This window comes from Tetrao urogallus, assembly GCF_951394365.1.
Source record: "Tetrao urogallus genome assembly, chromosome: 1".
Taxonomy (NCBI): domain Eukaryota; kingdom Metazoa; phylum Chordata; class Aves; order Galliformes; family Phasianidae; genus Tetrao; species Tetrao urogallus.
Window position 1 is genome coordinate 124,616,254 of NC_136813.1, and position 19,072 is coordinate 124,635,325.

The 19,072-nt window shown below is 36.6% G+C and overlaps 1 protein-coding gene across 1 annotated transcript in view; it reads right to left on the minus strand.

Moving 5' to 3' along the window:
- LOC306953191 (rho GTPase-activating protein 8-like) overlaps positions 1–19,072 on the minus strand; it is a gene marked incomplete at both ends in the record, with an annotated part of 55,625 nt that overhangs the window by 26,177 nt on the left and 10,376 nt on the right. The window contains 5 exons of the mRNA XM_079544056.1: positions 6,944–7,054; positions 8,201–8,299; positions 11,262–11,348; positions 14,363–14,494; positions 16,321–16,408. Of these exons, the coding sequence (XP_079400182.1) occupies positions 6,944–7,054; positions 8,201–8,299; positions 11,262–11,348; positions 14,363–14,494; positions 16,321–16,408 (517 nt within the window). The remainder of the gene's footprint in view (positions 1–6,943; positions 7,055–8,200; positions 8,300–11,261; positions 11,349–14,362; positions 14,495–16,320; positions 16,409–19,072) is intronic.

The window sequence follows — 19,072 nt, forward strand, 5'->3', positions numbered from 1 at the left end:
AGGGGTTTTCTTTAATGTAAACAGATACAGGAATTCTGCTAGAAATTACAATCCAGTTTCACATACTAAGTTTATAACAGAATAGTTTTAGTCATTTGACCAAAAAAATTCTGCATATATATGTAATGTACTCGGGGAAAGCAAAAGACCATTGGCGAGAACTGAGTTTAATTCAGATAATCCTGAAGGCTGACCTTTTGTGTATTAGTAATTCTCATAATTTGCTATAGTTTACAAGTAGGAGCTTCAGATCAAATGCGACAACTCGCTGTCTTTACACACTGGCAAGGTGCCATTAATTTCAATCTAAAATACTACTGGACTAGCTGGATTAATCACTCTCTGCTATATCATAATAACTTAGCAATGGCCAGAAGAAAGATTTATGACCTGACTTATAAGACAAAGGCCAATCTCAATCTTTATCATTATCACAGACATCTTATGAGAGCTACTCCAAAGGCCATGAGTATTTTAGGAAAAAAACCTCACTAACTAGACACAGTCATTGCCTGAAATGCTACCTGGGCCATGTGTATGGCCTAGTCCTCAGTGCAGCATCCCCATCTTACCCACGGGGACTATCAGGTGCCTGAGTGAAATAAAATCCCAGCAGTAAAATCCTCCTAGTCACTTTCAGGATATCAGTTCTGCCACTCCCAAAGTACCAAGCCTCTCCTGCTTCCTCTAGCTCTGATATTACCTTCAACAAGGTTAGAGCAGTCTCACATGTTCTGGTGACACTTCAGAGTGGACAGCCAGCCTGAGTGCTACAACCACGCAGAAGTTGTGCAGTGCTCTAAGAACAGCTCTGAGACCTGTGTTGTGCTTCCTTTCCCCCTGCTATTCATATAGACCAAGGGGAGAAAAAATCTAAAAGTAGCTGTGCTGCAATGCTGTGAGCTCTCATCCCCTAAAGAAGGAATGCAGCCTTCTGTAGGGTTTTTGTCACCTCTAAAAGTTTGCAGCAGATCACTGTTGCCTAACAAAACCTGTCCCAAAATAGAAGAGAACAGGCAATTTTTGAACAGCCCACTAATAAAAAACCAGGAGGTTCAGAGGGTTGTTTGCACTGCATGCCAAGTTGAAATTCCCAAAGTTGAAATGATAACCCCCAAAAAATGTCTAAACAAGAAGAGCGTGGGAGAGATGAGGCCAATTTCAAGGTCAAATTTGGGATACCACTGAAGAAAAGCTTGCAGCAAACCAAGACAAGAGGAAAAAATGCTATGTATTTTTTGTGTGTAATATGTATAATATATTTCTAATATGGCAGCTAAGACACATTCTTTGTGCAACACAATCGTGTGTTCAAGTAAGTACCTTAAACTTTTAGGGCAAGTGTTATTAAAATCAGTCAAAAGCCTAAATCACTTAAATGGGGACATCATCAAGACTTTAATTTGCTTGGAAGCTGTTACATTTTTATTATTGACAATTTGAGCTCATGGAACCCATTCTCAGCCCCTTTGAAGTTGCACTGATTTGATTGTTTTTGCTTTCTTACAGCTGCTTACTCCAGAGAAACCAAATAGCAACCCAGCAGATTTTTATAAATGTTTTCTAATTATTATTGTTTCCTATAAATGTGTTTCCTCATTTCAGTGTATAAATAGCAAACTGATTATTTACAGCACTTTCTCCTGCTGAGCACTAGCCTATCTGTCAGAGAAGTGAAACAAATAACTGAGCTATGACTTGTAATAATAAAACCTATGCATCATTTTTCTTTCTCTAGGAAAAAAAAAAAAAATCTAGTTTCTGCACATTTGCCATTTTTGGCATGATTCTTTTCTCTTGAAGAGAATTCCCAGCACATGAAAGAGGACCTCAGGATAAAGCGTATTTTAAAATAGAGTAGAAAATTCACTGAAAGTCACATGCAAAGCTTTGTTCTGTTTTTCCAACACCTGAGAAAGTTGGAATGCATATTTTCACAACATTGTACAAGGTGGAAAATACTGTTCAGCTTACTGGACCTAAGGTGACAAAAAATAATAGGGGCATTACCTCAGCTAATGTAAATCAGAACAGCCCAGAGGTCAATGAAATTACACCTCTATCTTCCCTTCCTGTCAAATAATCTGCATTTTTCTTGCCCCGTTCAGGATGGTGTGATGAGCAGCTGTGCTCTATGATGGACAATGTAAACTGCTTTTAGAGGTCAGGCATTTTGAAATGAGAGATCTCTTATGCTTTTTGCTTAAGAGAGAAAGACAAAACAGAACATTTCAGTGTACAGTATAGTCTTCTGTAACTGATTCGCATATCTGAATCATTGTTGCAACAATATGTTAGATTCAAGAGGGATCTATTTCAGTAAACACAATAGCTAGAGAGAATGAGTACTCTTCACTACAGAATATGTGATCAGTTACTGCAGTGCCATACATTCAATGATTCATTTTTAGACTGTGGACAGTTATCACAAAAGACCTCTACACATTGTTCTGAAGTGCCATTAAGTATTCTTGGTTGATAATCTCTCTCTCTCTCCTCTTCCTCTCCTTTTCATTTTTTCCCTGCTGAGACATGCCGAGATCCAGTTTTGAATGCATTCTTGCTCCGTGGTCATGCATGCCCAGCATGCACAAGCAGAAAGATTATGTCCAAAAGAAAAGCACCCTGAAATGTTTATGATAACAATTTAACAAGCAAAAGCTGTACAGTTGTTGCAGTTTTGTGCATTTTCCTCTGCCTTATCTCTCCATCCATGGCACTAAATACAAAAACAAAGCATTCCCTGTTTCCCCACAAATGATACTTAATTTTAGATTTTAAAACCAATCAGAGAAAACAGAACAATGTCAATAGCTAGTCAAGGTCAGCTCTGTGTTGCGTGCTGGAGCTCAGCTGTAACCATCCTTGATTACAGAGGCAATAGGGTGCAGCAACAGCGGTTCATAGGAGCTTGCTGAATGTACAGCAGAAGACGATGATTCAGCTTGGCTCACAGTCAGTTATTTATTCTTCATACGTTTTGCAAATTTAGGATCCTTTATTTGTGCACTTGAGCTGTATTTTTCTCAGCACCACAAGTAGAGGGTGCCCCATTTTTTCCCTTGCCTTTTTAAACACAAAATTTTACAAATGGCTTTTACAAGAAAAATCCTATTTACACAATACACAAGTAGTGAGGATGTATTCTGAATAGCTAATTCCTGCTGCTCTGCACTTTTTGTGTGAAGATAGCCAGGCAGAATGAACACAAAGCTAGCCCTGCTTTATGACCACGACACATGAGCTTTCTTTGAAATGTCTGGATTTATAAAACTTACAGCTACTGGTGAGCAACAAAGTAATTTTCATAGCACTGCATGCTATCCTTTGCAAGTTAGGAGTGACTACAAACTACAACATTATAGCAGAGGGTGCATCCCTGTACACTTGCCCTTTTCTAACCCTGCTCCTTGCTAGCCTCTGCTATTACCCTCTATTGGAGACAGAATGTGAGGCTTGACAGACCTTTAAACTGACTCATCATGGTTCTATCTGCTTGCTCCCTCTGCACATGAGAAGCTTGAGTTAGCTAAAGCACGTAATTTACAATAAACACACAAAATATTTTACCAACTGATTCTTAAGTGCTTGTCAAAATGAAGCACGGTTTCCCACTAAATTATGTCTGAAAAATCAAGTGTGGGCAAAACTTCCTCAGAAGGAGTGTTCTGCCCAATATGCCCATTAAGATGTACATTAGTTTCAGTTGTGTTATTTTACATTTTCAAGAGAATCACATTGCTTTCAACATGAGATCTAATATTTAAATGTGTTCTGGGCCACTGGAACAGGCAGAATTTGGCACCCAGGAAAACCAGGCTGGAGGCCAAAAATATCTTGGAAAGACATTCAGCCAAGCCAACTGGGCAAGCCTGCTCTGTACACATAGGCGTAAAGAATTAATTCAGGAGAGCACCCCCTTTTTTTTTTTTTTTTTCTTTTTTTGTCTCCTGTGCTTCAGAGAAATCCTATTGCCACTTCTTGATTCTTAATGTAGTTCTTAAGAACTACAGTACTTCCCATGTAGACTTCAGGAGAACTTGGTACCAGATTCAAGTTCCAATTGTGAAGACCAAACAACAGTGTCCTCATAGGAGCTCACAATGATACAGGCTTCAAATTCATGTCTCTGAGCAACAAGTTACACACTTAAATTCCAAAGATCTAAGTTGAAATAAAATTGGGTTAAGATCTTTGCTGAATCACAGTGTGAACGGCTGGCATGGGATAACAAATTTCTGTGACTCAGCCCAGAACAGATACCTGATCTACTGAATCTCTCTCATATCTTTACTGTCTTGCTCTCCTAGGTAAGATTCAAACATACCATGTAGGAATACTTCTAGGTTTCAGAGAATCAGTGGCATCAATCATAACAAACATTTCCCTTTAAAAATAGTTGTTCTCATTAAGTCCACTCCTGCACAAGATCCTGAGTTCCTTCACAGGTGTCTGTTAATAGGCATTTGGAAAATTGGGACCACAGGCAGGTAACTATGTAATCTATCTTCCTTTCTGCATCTATAGCATGTGTTTGATCTGTGCCTACAGAAAGAGCATTGTGTATGCCTCAAGCAGTAAAAACAGTGATTTGACTGTTCAAACTCCTCTCTGCACATGATTCAGAGCTCCTCTTTAGCTTCATTTATTTCATTGCACCATACAACAGCAGCACCTTGACTCACAGAAAAGCTCTTTTAAATAAACTATAATTTCTAAAGCTCCCTCTATTATTCTACACCTATAATAACCAAAGTACATAAAAACTAGTACACACAAATTTTTGAAACACCCTGAAAATGTCTGAAGCAGCTATCTGAAATTATGAGACACAAATTAAATGCCTACGAGTGTGCCGCTATAAAGTTTTCATACACACACGATTGGAATGACCAAAAATTCTTTCTACCCATACTCTTCATGAGTAACATGGTGGCTGCTAACCGTGGTCCAGACAACAGCATTGCCTGATTTTTTACAGAAGAACATTCAAAAAGATGTGGGTTTTTCTACTTTCCATATCCAGAAGTCATTGGGATATCATTGTCTAACATCTGATCAAAATTAGGCTATCTAGGAGGCTTTGGATAATCTCACTCGCCATCTTTTAACTGCCTAATTAAAGATCATTCCAAAGGTGCTGAAACAAATGAAACTTCAGGCTTACGAGTCTTAATATTTCTTTTCTTACATTACAGAAAAAGAAGTCTGCAAGTAATAGTCCTTTAATGGCAATAACTTTCTCTCAATAGCATCACTGATAATACTGTTTCCACTTGACAGTACTGAAACACGTGGCACACAGCACACATATTCCCATAAACCCATACAAAATAAAATCTGGGTCATTCTGCATCCTTTTCAGCAAACAGAAAGAGTCTCACCTAGGAGAAGGCTTCAAACCTGTATCTTTGCTAAATACATGGGAGATCACAGAAATTTTGCCATTACAGACTATAGAACTCATAGAAGGAGAGGGAACAAGTAAAAGCAATTGATTCACCAAGAGAATACTTTTTTTCTGGTTCAGATTTTAGAAGCTCTCAACACATATCATTCTCTTTCCTCCATTAGCTTTACCTTCTTCATAAATATGGCATATATTAATTCATTTATTTCTTATTTTGAAGTCATAGAGGATTGTCATCCTTTTTATATTCAGGAATGCTGAGGCATGTGAGACATTGTCTCCTGTGAGAGCTTAGATAGAACTTATTGGAATTCCAGGATGGACTGGAAGCAAGAAACTGCATGCCCTGATGCCAGTAAGCAGTCCCACTTTTACAACAGGAGCAGCAGCATAAAACATTGCCCTTCTTAATGACCCAATGGAGTCTACCTAAAAGATATCTTCTGAATTAAGGAAGTGACTTACTCATGTCTCAAGTGTTAGGCTGGATTCTAAAAAGGTATCATAAAAGTTAATGCCATAGCAGCTCTTATACGATAGATACTGATTGTTCTAATATCAGGCCTTCCACAGAGGACTAATGTTTAACATTTAGCAGGGGAAAATTATATTTTATATCTCATTTATAGCTGAATCATTAGCACCAGATAAGCAGACTTGGGGGGTGGGAGGAAATCCAAATGTCCATGGATCAGACAGAATAAATTGTTTTTTTTGAATGCGAACATTTGCCAGCTGCTCTTGAAGAAGAAGCCATGGCAAGATAGCTTTCCATGTCTTTGACAGAAATTACTTAGTTGGAAGCTAGAAGAAGATTTTGCAGTTTTCACTGCTGTTGTTACTTTTCAGGTGTCCACATTTCTTTGCTTTTTTGGTTTTGTCCGCTTCTGTGTTTTGTTCTAGCTGTTTTTAGCAAAATTGCCTTTTCAAAGTATATTGCTATCCCATTCCTTGTGCTAAGTAAATCATTTTTTTTATACCAGATACTATGCTGTAATTTACATAAACAGCTGTGGGCCCTTCTGTAAGAGTGATTGTATTCATTTCATAGAGCTCTGATAAGAACAATACTTGGGCAACAAAGCAACAATTTATCAATTTATAAAGGCTAAAACATCCATTTTACATTTTTGCAGCCATTTTTGACTCTGAAGCTTTGCTATCCACAAGTTATCTATCAGTAACTCCAAAACACTTTCCTATCTGCCAGCAACCACCAGCAACAGGTGAGCTTGGGACTGTCATTTATGGGCAAATTTCTGTCCATGGAGAGAAAAATTGTGCAGCAGTAGTAGCACTAACTACCCCAAAGATACTGTAAGCATGAAGACCAGGCACAGGGATTGTAAGACCTGTCCCAAATTGATAAATATTACTGCCTAACCCCGTAGATTTATGGCTTTCAAAGGGAATGAGAAACTAAACATATACTAAAAAAAAAAAAAGTCTGCAGACTTTGTGTCTAGTGAACCTGCATATTACAGAAAGCTGCAGGATATAGAAATCTTCTTTTTCAGAAATCTCATAGCTTACTATTGCAGGCTGACTCCAAATTGCTGGGTAGGTAGAGGTGGTCTTGGTGGAGGAACCTTGACCACAGGTGGCAGTTTTCCCTTGTGTTTCCCCCGAAGATTTTCATCATGTCTGTAAAAATCAAAAAGTCACTGATTTTCTATGCATCACAGCTGACAAGTTACATATATGAACAGCAGCTACCAGTGTTGATGCTGATCACCTGACGACAGTGTATATGCTGTGGGTCTTACAGAATTTACATTTACTATAATTTAAGCAATAGGGAAATTTTTAAGAGATATTTGCTAAAGAATTCTTAAGCAAGACAAAAAACAGCTTTCTTTATTTTTATTTTTTGCTGTAGCCAATGGAGTACAGGAATAAATGTCCAAAGAATAAAGTGTCCAAAAAATAGGAACACTCTATAATTTAAAAGAAAATTCAAGCCTCTTTGCTACTCAGAATACAAATCTCCTCTCTTTTGCAACCTTGCAATCTAATTTATAACCTCAGAGCTCTAAGGTATTTTCAGTTATTCCCTATTTACTCAGAAGATGTGTAAAAACCCACCTGGTGTCAGTAACAGTCATAATCAAAGCTTCCAGTTACTTTCATTCAGCAGTGACATAAAATCATTTCCTGTCAGTATATCAAGGCATTTCCATGTAAAGAGTAGTGTTGAAAAGACTGTTATTGATACTAATATTGGCACTTGATAATCCCAGCCCAATGTACTTCTTAATCTTTCCCTCTCCATTACTCCTCCGTAGCACACATGCAAGCACCACGTTAAAGTAATTGATCTGCTAACAATAGACATATCCATAAAATTCAAAATCAATTAACTCTTTGCTGACTGTGATAGCTCTTCATAAATGGAAGTCACTTGATCCATTACAATATGCAAGCAAAGAGGTCAGGATTGCATTTTTGCTGATGACATTATGCAGTACCCATAAGTAGTAGCAACACATGGATTTTGTTAACACTCACATTGAGGCTGCAATTATATGAAGAAAATGCTTCACAACTGAAATGTAGAAGTTTCAGACCTGTAGAAAACTACATAGGGTTCTCCTGTGTACACATGTGACACACTCTAGCACGTCTTACATGACAATGCAGATTTCAGAATTAGATCCAATCAAGCACAGAAGGTAAATTAAACTTTCAGTCACTGAAGAAATAGGATTAGATTCTGCTTGGAATACAGTGAATGTAACACAAGTGTACCTGAAAAAATGTGAGACAAAGTATTTGAAACTTGACACGTACTGGATAACTTCTTGAGGAATATTAAGCTGGTCATATTTGAGATGTTCTCTCAGGTCACTTAAATAGTTCAAGTAGGTGACTTTTTTCCCAAACTTATGGCTAAAAAAAAATTGGAAAGAAAAAAAGTACAAAAATCAGCATGGGAGAAGCATTTATGAAGGCTTTAGTTTCCATTACAAAAATGTAAGTGCTGATGCAACTCAAAATTAGACTGTAATTGAAGCAGCAGGAGACATGAGATGTATTTCATTTTGTATGATCAAACATATACAGTGCATGCCTGAGAGTCTGATTTGAATAAAAATAACTGACTTTCATCTGAATGTTTTTTGATTTGCATAGATATGAAAAACACTGCTTTAAAAGCCACTGAAAAACAGCTTTTACACAGCATTAGAAAGCTCACTAAAATAATTGTTAACTCTGGAGAAAATGTTGCATGCCCAACACAACGGTTGTGTTATTTAGATATTTGTTCCTACCAAGACACGAAATAACGGGACTACAGACACAAACCATTAAGTATTAAATGACAGGCAAGATTTTCAAAGAATGGATAATATACATCCTTGAAGTGCAGGGCCATCAGATTTATCTGTTTTGAAAAGAGCTGGATAGCTTCTGAACAATAAAGCTCTCTTGATGAGCTGAACAAAACAGATTTTCCAAATTTGGTGTGAGAAGAAAGGCAAGTTAGGTTTTGAGTTTCAGTTACGTACAGTCCGAAATAATGTCATATTTTTCTGGGATACAAAGTGTCTGTCCTGTAATGAATTGTCAATACAAGCAGTAGGTGTTCATGATGAAAACTGTGCCTCGCTGCATGTTACTTTGATATCTGAACTAGAGAAAAATTCTCTCGCAGTAATGAATTTATCACTGAATTGTCAAACACGCATACGCACGCTCCCTCTAGTGGGCGATGACACAAATGCAAGTCACTTGGGCATTTCAGAACTCTCAAGTGGAAAGTGCAAAATTTTGCCATCAGACGAGTGGTTTTATTACTGATAGATATTAGCCCACTGTGCAGAACTTCAGATTTTTCAGCTTGTCTTTTTTCCAAGTCTTTTTTTTTTTTTTCTGGTCTCTGATTTCAACATCATACATAAGCCATGGGCTTACGAAGAATTCTCCGTAATTGACTTTTCAGAATTAATTCATTCCTTCAACTATTTTGTCATAATAAATAGTATTATAATCATTGCTATTATTATTATTACCAGTGTACCAATTTGTTTCTGTTGGTCACTTTTTTTTTTTTTTTTTTTTTTTTTTCTTTTTAACAAGGAGCAAAGTGCTATCAGATTAGACTCACAACAAGTATCCAGGTAAGCAGTACTAAAAGTCAAGCACAACATGAATTGCTCATTGCTATGAAAACAGGGCATTAAGAAGGACAAGATGATCGTGCATCTAAGATGACAAATGCTGGTTTCAATTTTCTGTGCTGGATATGAATGCTTAAATTTATCAGGAGCACCCATTTTGACATCCAAAGTAAATAATGATTTAAATGCCAGCATTTAATAGTAATAATAGTGTTCCAAGAAAGAAAAAGGCATTTATCTTATCTATGCAAACATCATAAGATCCAGGGAAAATGAATGCTTGAAGAGATAACCACGTATATGTACTTTTTTCAAGAATTAGCAGCAGTGTTTATCCACCTGTAGCCCCATTGAGAGCATTAAGACCAAAGGGACATTGAAAATTTGAAGTGCAAGGAGGGTTATAAATACATTCAAACCCTGGAGCCAGCACTGATTCCACACCACAGTGTGATCAGCAGCTGAATACTCCCAGGCAATAGCTGTCCTTCACTATTCTACTTCTTCCTTTAGCCACACAATGCCTGGCTTAACAACTTGGCCTGAAGCTGACTTCTCAGCACCCCACAAATCACTCTCAACTGCCTCTTAGAAAGAAGTTGGCTGTGCCTGAGCCATCTTAGAACAAATCATGACTACTTGTTTGCTGTGTTCCTGTTTTTTGTTGTTGTTGTTTGTTTGTTTTTATTTTTATTTCTATTTTGTTTGTTTTTCCAAAACCTTTTGGATAACTCCTCATAGCCATCCTACAGCAAATCAGGAATAAAAAATATCCATACAGTTCCTGAAGTTGAATCAGCTACTGCACCTCCTGCTTCTGTCACAGTTTTGTCACCGCTGGTCTGTGTCCTGGATTACTGACATTTCATGAATGATATATTACAAAATGAGTTCTAGCTGCACTTTTTTTTAAATTTCACATGCTTCTTGCATGTTCTGACCTGTCTAAAAGTTAACCTTTACAATTAATTAATTTGCTACCCAGTCAGAAAGTGCAAGTTAGCATAACGTACATTAGGAGCTGATTCACTATGGCTTCTAGGGATAAGTTGTTTTATTCTTTCAACTCTAAGGACATTCATAATCTGCAACATGTTGGAATTACTTTGAAAGCAGCAGAAGTTCAGGAGCAAAAACTTAAAGTCCAACCAACTTAGTGCTTGTCAGAATCCATCCATCATTGCTGGTTCCTTGTAGCTACCATTAATTTTTACAGTGAAAAGAATCCACTGGTAAAATATACCCACCATTATACTGTCTATCTCAAATTCTTATGAGCACTTCAGGGCTTATTCATTAACTTTGAACACACTAGTATTATCAGTCCAATTCATCTCAGCACTTGACCATCTCAGACCAAAGGTTAGCCATTTATTACCTGCTTTACCATACCACCTAGAAACTCCAGTCATGGACTTAGTTTTTTTCATGCTAAGTAGTGTTAAACAGAACAAAAAAGTCATTCATGCCCACAGAATAACTATGTTTTGAAGGACTATTTACTTTAACACACCACTGAACCCTTTATTAATTAAGACTTCATAATCTTAGAAAGAAAATACCCTCTACCCTGTTATGCATATTCAAGCTTAAGCTCATCTTATGTATTAGTTCAAGCCAGTTTAAATGGGTGTTGTGCTGTTACTTGGTATATTTTACCTCAAGCTTTTTAAAAGCAACCTGTAAGAGAACAAATCATCTTTAAACTAGACAGGAAAATTGCCAAGTACCTTATAAGAGGTTTAAAAATATTCCACAGAATTTTTATGAAGTTGGTTGGATGTACAACATAGAGTGCTTTGAGGTTTTTCTTATACCTAAGAAAAAAAATGAAATTGTTAAGAAAATTTTTGAATATCATAGACTGTAGAAATGAGTAGGTACAACTGAATGGAAGGTATTATTACAGGAATATCATACAGTGTTTTATTCAAGTACATTAAAAAGGCTTAATTCAGGAGAAACTCAACATAAAATGACTTTTTTATTAAAAAAAAAAAAAGGTTACTTTTGATGATACAACAGTATTCCAAGATAACTATTTTAATCCTAACCAAAGTCTTCTGTCTTAAGGGCTTAATATCTGGAGGGTAGGGGGAAAATTACGAGATGAAGCAACCTGAAAAAGAACTGAGGGGAGAAGGAAGTCTTAAAAATGGATTCCCTCCATTTCTCTTTATTTTCTCCATAAAAGAGCTTCATACAGGAGGAAATTTATATATTTTCAGCTGTAAAATTTAGACCTAATCTTCTTTCTCGCTACTTTTATCTTGTTTTTGTAGTCATTACTAAAGTTGAAGCCAATTATGCATTGTTTTATATCAGATGGTCCTCTTTGTTTAAAAGAAAAACATTCTCCATTACAGCACTGCTTGATTCCATGTTGTCATATAATGGTACATAAACAATAGATTCTAGCAGGCTAAAACCGAAATGGAAACTAGGCACCACAGGAACATGCTGATCTTACTCAACCTTACTGCAAAATGAAACTGAGAAAACCCACAATCAAGTATCTCTTTCTATTCTATACATAAACTGTTGCTTAGGGCTTTGCAAAGTTTGCTTCAAAGCTGGAGAATCCTCCCCAGTGCTGACCATTCATTGTTACGGGAAAAAAAGAAAAAAAAAAAAAAGATAGTCATTAACTCTCAAGAAAAACCTTTATGTAACAGGTTATTATAAGAGGGAAAAGAGGATCAACTTAGCAGTTAAAATAGTTCAATAGTTGAAACAGTTTTTCCTTTTGGGTTTTAAATGGGCCCATGTATGTCTGTGCTGTTTTTACATAGCCAGTATTACATACAAGCAGATAACTATCCTCCTGCACAACAGGCACTGCTGTAAATTCAAATTCCGTGATAAAAACTAAAAAGCAACACAACTGAGCTGCTTTACTGAAATAAGTCTGTTTTGCATCTCAAAGTAGAAGGCATAAGCCTGCATTTCTGTGGAAGTTTACATACTTCATATTTTCTTGAACTACAACTGAATGCCCAGAAGACTACACTGGACTTCTGCCATAAACCTTAAAACCAAGAACTACTACCTTGAAATTATTCCAGTTGAACATTTCCTTTCATGATACTAGCTAATTACAATCTTCCTCTATATCTTTTCTCTCACCCTCAAAATACACAAAAACAGGAACAGGTCTGAAAGGTACTGTATTTGTGTTGTGATTTTGTTTTTTTTCTCTCTGGCTTGTACAGCTAAACATAAATGCTGGACTGTAAATACCGCTGTGAGCTTCTCAGTGACTGCATGCATGAACTTCAGCTGTGAATAAAATGATGGGTGTGAGGTTGCCAACTTTCTAAAGCTACCTGGGATTATCTGCTCCTCTTTGGTTCTCTCGCATTCTGGGACAGAGTGAAAATGGAGAAAACAGATTTCTGGTGTAATTGTGTTCTTGAGATATATGCAGGAGAGAAGGCAACAAAACTGAGGAAGATATAGCCCCTCTTACTGCCTCTTCCTATACAGCTGCTGTAAATTAGGCTTGGAATTGTCTCAGAAGGAAAATAATATGATAGGGTACGCTTCCAATTCCACAGAGTGGTTTATTTTCAGGAACTGTCAAAGCACAGCAAAAAACACTATTATAGCCCAAACCTTTCACCGAAGACAAAATATAGGAGATCCTTTGCCATTTTTTCTTCCTTACCCTGTCTCACAAACAATAAATGCACTATAGCAAACATATGCAGAATCCTACTAGCAAAAATAAGCTTTCTCGATCTGTTGCTGAACCGATATCAATTTCTCATTAAAGCACTTAGATACTTCAAATGACAGCTCATCTCTGCAGCTCGGATGGCTGCTGTTTTCTTGCATAGTGGGTTTTAGAGTTACAGGATGCTATTGGGTGAGATTCAAAAGACTGAGCTCTGGCACTAGATAACCAAATTTTGCATATTTGAATTTCCATTTTCAAAGCAGGCTGGTACACAGATGTGTTAAAGGCTTGTGTATTTATATTGCAGTTTAATCTAGAAATACAGATTAACCTCTTTCACAGTGTCTTTTTGGAGATTTGCTTCTTGATCCAGCTCCCAGATTGGAAAAATCAGGCACATATGATTCATCCCCCAACATGCACACACAGGCACATCTACAGTTCCACTTTGGGAAAAAGCCATTTATGAATGCTTCCACTTCCAGATCTGTTGCCCTTTTTTGGCCAACTCAAAAACCAAGTAAAACAACTTGAAAACAAGTAAAATAACTTGTGAACAAGTAAAAGCCTAACTGATTTCAACAGGAACTTCCAGCTCTATTGACAAGTGCTTGTTTTCAAAGAATAAACTTTAGAACTCAGTTTCCTCTATTGAAAAGCTATCTGCCTAGGAGCTCTGGCCTAGTCAACAACACATCCACTCACCCAAAATATAAGTCAGTAGCAGTCATTGTTACTTGAAAGGACTGACAGGGGTTATTTCTGCACTTTACATATAACAAAAAATGAATATTACAAGTATTTTGAGAAACTGCCTGTTAGGATGTCCTATTTCATATACAACCTAGCCTTCAGAAGATTTAAGGTTAAAAAAAAACCTGTGAGATAATCAAGAATGATGGCTAGTAAGGTGTCACAAGCTTCTTATTAAATAGTGCACAGAAAGATGATGGCTCACGTCTTGCTATCAAGTCTTTGTATAACTTAGGATAATCATTTCAGCACCTAAGACACTAAGTAGTGCACAGAAGACATTTATAAGAGAACCAACAGACTGAGGCCATTACAAGAATTTGCAATGGCAAAATTAACTCAACCATTAGCTACAGACATTTTGCATACACACACAAACCGAATATTCTGGAGACATACTTCCTGTCAAATTCTTTGTAGGCTGTTTGTAACCATTTCAGTGATGGTTTATTCAGACTCTTCAGGCCGTAGTGAAAGTAGACAACTGTATAATCATTCTCTACGTACTGTTCCAGAGTATATTTTAAGTACCTGAAAAGATACCATTTTAGTTTTAAGACAGTGTATTGGATTTTAAAGCAGTAACTGAGAAAGTAAATGCACTGGTTTTGCACTGAACATTCATGACTGCAGATTCATGCTTTCCTCAGTGTATTTATCAAACAAGTTCATCTTGTTTTAGAGGCAGCATTACCAGTAATTCCACCACATTATGAACATATTTAGTTATAAAAACAACGGTACTCACAAATCACTGAAAGATGAAGACAATATATGACTGTGTTGCTCAGCAAATATTTTAAAGGATACATTTTAACTGGCAGCAACTTCTATTTTGCTTTTTTCTTGCCTTTATCAACAATTAGCCAAATAAACATAGACATTTTGACCTTTCAAAATAATAAGGGATAAATCTTCTTACTCTCAAATAAAAAGATCTTAAATTCTTGGAAAAATCCATTAACTCTAATTACTGCCAATTACAACTGGTTACTTTAAACTGTTTTCTTGAATGCACTTGCCTTTCTTTTGTTTGCTTTGCAAGGACTACATTTATAGATCATTTCCTTTAAAAGTAATTTGAAGAACTACACTAGTTATCCCATCTTGAAATAAAAGTGTATGTTTTATAAGCAGATTTCAGTGCATTGATTCTTTTGTGGTATAGTGTAAGACACTTTTCCTTTTCTCCTACAATTGAGAGCACTGCATGGTCTATTACACAGCTCAGTGATTCAAATAAAGCAATGATGGAGGAGTACAATCTGGCCTCATCTCTTGCTGTGTCAGATTTCAACTTTCTCATGTCATTCTCAATGTTATCTTATTATTCTGTGACAGAGTCCCAGATATCGTTCTTCACTCATTCAAGTAAATAGACAGTTTCATGTGACACTTATTAGGCTGTGGCTACCTGAAAGTATCAAGGCCACACTGACTATTCACCTATGCAAAAGCACATAACTTCACTGCTATGCTGTACTCCCACAGTCTTACTGATCCACTTACTCATCTGTGATACTGAAAACCTTAAGACTGCAGATAGTCTGGGACAAGGAATGCTATTGCTATTTACATAATACTGTTTTGATACCTGAATTGAGTATTAAATGGTATTACAATGGAATTACCATCAACAGTAATTCAAGACTTTCAAAAAGAGTGTAATCAAAATATAAATATATCTAAACATATATTCTGACATACAGAGAGCCTCATGTTTTATTTTACAGCATGCAAATTCCTTGGCTCATTGCCTACAGAAAGCCTGTACTTCTAAAAATAATTGAGGGAGCTTTGAAGGAATAAAATAACCAATATTTTTGTACCATCAACTGCTTGTTACAAGGTGAGATATAAGAGATTTAAACAATAGTATTGTACTTGATGTAGGTCATCTTATAAAAGAGGAAAAACAGTAACATAAATAACAAAATGTTATTGCTAGGTGATTAAGGAAATGAAATATAGCAAATTAAGGCAAACTCATCATTCATGAGAACATATGTACACAGCGCTACAATACTAGAATTCCTCTTTCACTGGTCTTCATCATAAATTCTTTGTTTTAAAATATCAGAATTCATTAATAAAATCAAAACAACAATTTAATTTCAGTACACAGTGAATTAGTTTCTCTAGTCAAGATTCCAGGTGAAGAAACCGACAGTTTCATCCACATCTCATTGACTTAATATTAACACCAGTAAGTACATCATTTTTCCATTTCACTCACTGCCTCCTGCTTCTCCCTCTCTGAAAACTCATTCATCTGGAAACAAGCTAAAAGGGGTTCACATATACATGCGACTCTGTGAATGTAAAGCAGTCCACACAGGAGATTGAGAGAAACTTACTCCAGCAATCTGGTGTGATTGAGCTGGTGGGAGGGGGGCATACGGCAGCAACTGAAGGTAATCACCTTTCTTCCAGAATTGTCATCACCTAGTGAACAAAACAGTTAGTGAATACAACACTCATTTACTCATGCAGTGGGACCTCAGTGATCTGAGGCAGCAGCTTGTATTTTCTGGTATTTGGGTAATCTTTGTATTTCTCATCTTTACACAAAACACACTGTGAAACTTCACAAGCAAATCACATGCTGCCTACAGAAATAAATTTGGCAACCATGGCAGTAAAATGATGCAACTGCTGGACAACTGAGGCAAATTAAGCTGAGAAAGACCTATTCAAAGTGTAGCTGATAGTGTGCAGCTCCTGAAAAGGAATGACTAAATCCTCCTGCAGAATTTAACCATGGAAGAAACCATGTCTTTCTGGAGTAGTTGCAGAAACAATGTTTTTAAACTTGTCATCCCTTATTTGCTGTTCCACAACAAAACAATTTAGACATCTGTTCTGTCAAACACTGAAGTCAGATTTTTATTTTACCAGCTTAAGCTTTCTTAGATATTTTTCCAAAAGCACCACTGCATTCAGATCTCATTAAAACACAAGACACAGGGCAAACACCTTTGCTTTTCATAACCTGAAGATCACCACGATTCCATCCCTTAATCCCTTCAGCAAAGCACGTACGGGGGCAGTTGAGTTCATTGCACTCATTGGCTCATGACACTTTCACCCACGGCTTGTAAGGACAAAGCTGGTGATGATGCCAGTGCCCACCCAATGCCCAACATCCACTATCTGGAAACCCACACTCAGAAGATGATCATATTGAGGGTAACTGTACAGAAGACTGTGAGATGTTAAGATCTTAACATATAGGTAACTACTGGGATGAAAAAGCAGAGAAGTAAAAGGGGGAAAGTTAAAGATCTTACACGGTAACTCGACATATGAATCATATGAACATTTCTATGAAAACTGTAGGGTAGAGCAGCTTCAGCTGTTTGAATCAACATCAGTTCTATGAACTCGATAAGCTAAAGCTGATCAAATTGCATCATCTGAATGAGAAAATATTTGCCAGCTTGGAAACATGTATTTTTGATGAAAAGCCTCCAACTATACAAAAATTCTTCCCTTTATTTTGCTTAGGAAAAATTGGCACCTTCACCTGGCAGATTCCACATCAAGAAAAAAAACACACTTGTGTTTGCTTTACTCAGTTTCTATCCCACATGTATACAGAGGTCGTGATGGTACACTGTTGTTTGGTTTTTTGTTTGTTTGTTTGTTTTAATATGGGAAAAGGGATAGAAGAGACGAGATTAACTTCTAATAACTTTTCACTTACGAATGCTGACTGGGAGACATCTTCTGCATCACCAGTTCCAAGCCTGTGTCAACACCAGGAACTGTACCCATAACCCTTCCTGATTTGTCAGGCTCCATCTTGAAAACCAGTTAATTTTTCCAGCTCTTGGTCCTACTGCTCACTGCTATGACAGTATGCAACCTTCTTTCTTCAATTCTGGTCTAAAAGTGCTAGCAAGTCTGTACCAGCTTGTTTGTGTGACAATGATGTGATCCAGGTGGAACAGTTCTCCTCCTCCAGTACTGTTTACAACTCTGATGGAATCTCTAGGCAATAATCACTTCTCAGCCTGCATTTTACTGCTTATAAACATGTTAGATCTTCCATCTCTTTTAAAAATCTCCCTTCTCCAATTCCACTGTTTTCTACACTGATCCAGTCTGAGTGCCTCTTTCCTAAGCATGGGTGACAAGGATTAGATAATGAATTGCAGATGAACATCAAAAATAGGACTTACAGGTTTTCTAATAGTATCAACATCATCTTTACTGAAAACTGGGATGAAGTATTCATTTAAATTGTCTACCTCACTCTGATTTCACAGATAATTTATTTCCTTTTTTTTTTCTTTATACAACCAAAGAACCTTTTATTATTTACTTTAACAACCTTTAAAGATTTAACTCAGCTTGACTTTTGGCAGTTATCACTTTAGTCCTGTATTTCTTACTTCCAAAATAAGTAGTTTCCTCTACTGGCTGTTTCTTTTTTTTTCAATTTCTTTCAGGCTTACTACTTATGTTTGCTATCTTTCTTGAACATGCTTTTTCATCCACCATAGTTTGATGCCCCCTTGCCACATTAATAATAAATTCTGATTCCCATGTTAAATAAGGTGCTTGAGCGCTGCTAAAGGAAGGTTATGCACAACAACATGACTATACATACTCAGGTAAGTGTGTATATTGTTCTTAAACAGGCAATAATTTCATTTCCTGAAGTTATTTAAAGTGTCTTATTTGATGTTCTCAGAGCACTTACAAAGGCATTATAATTTGAAAGGCATTAATATGAACAATGTACTAAAATTAAATTAAAGCATTAATAAAAAACTGTTCTCTAAATCATGACTTGTTTGTGGGAAAACTGCTGTGCTACAGTGCACTGTGGAATATTTTATTTGTTAGACAATCATTTTTATGAGCAAAATAAATCTAATAATGTTTCCAGTTAAATTACTAAATGAGTCACTAATTGTTACTGTTGGTTACATTCCACTGCCTGATTTAAAGGGCAGAATAAAATAACTACCTTTATAAAAGAAGTGTAAACAGATACACTTAGAACACATGTAAAGTGTTCTAGTTCCAATAATCAGAAAACTGGGGGTGCAATAGCTTTGCCAAAACTACCAGAAGAGTGGAGAACAGAAACTTGTTCTG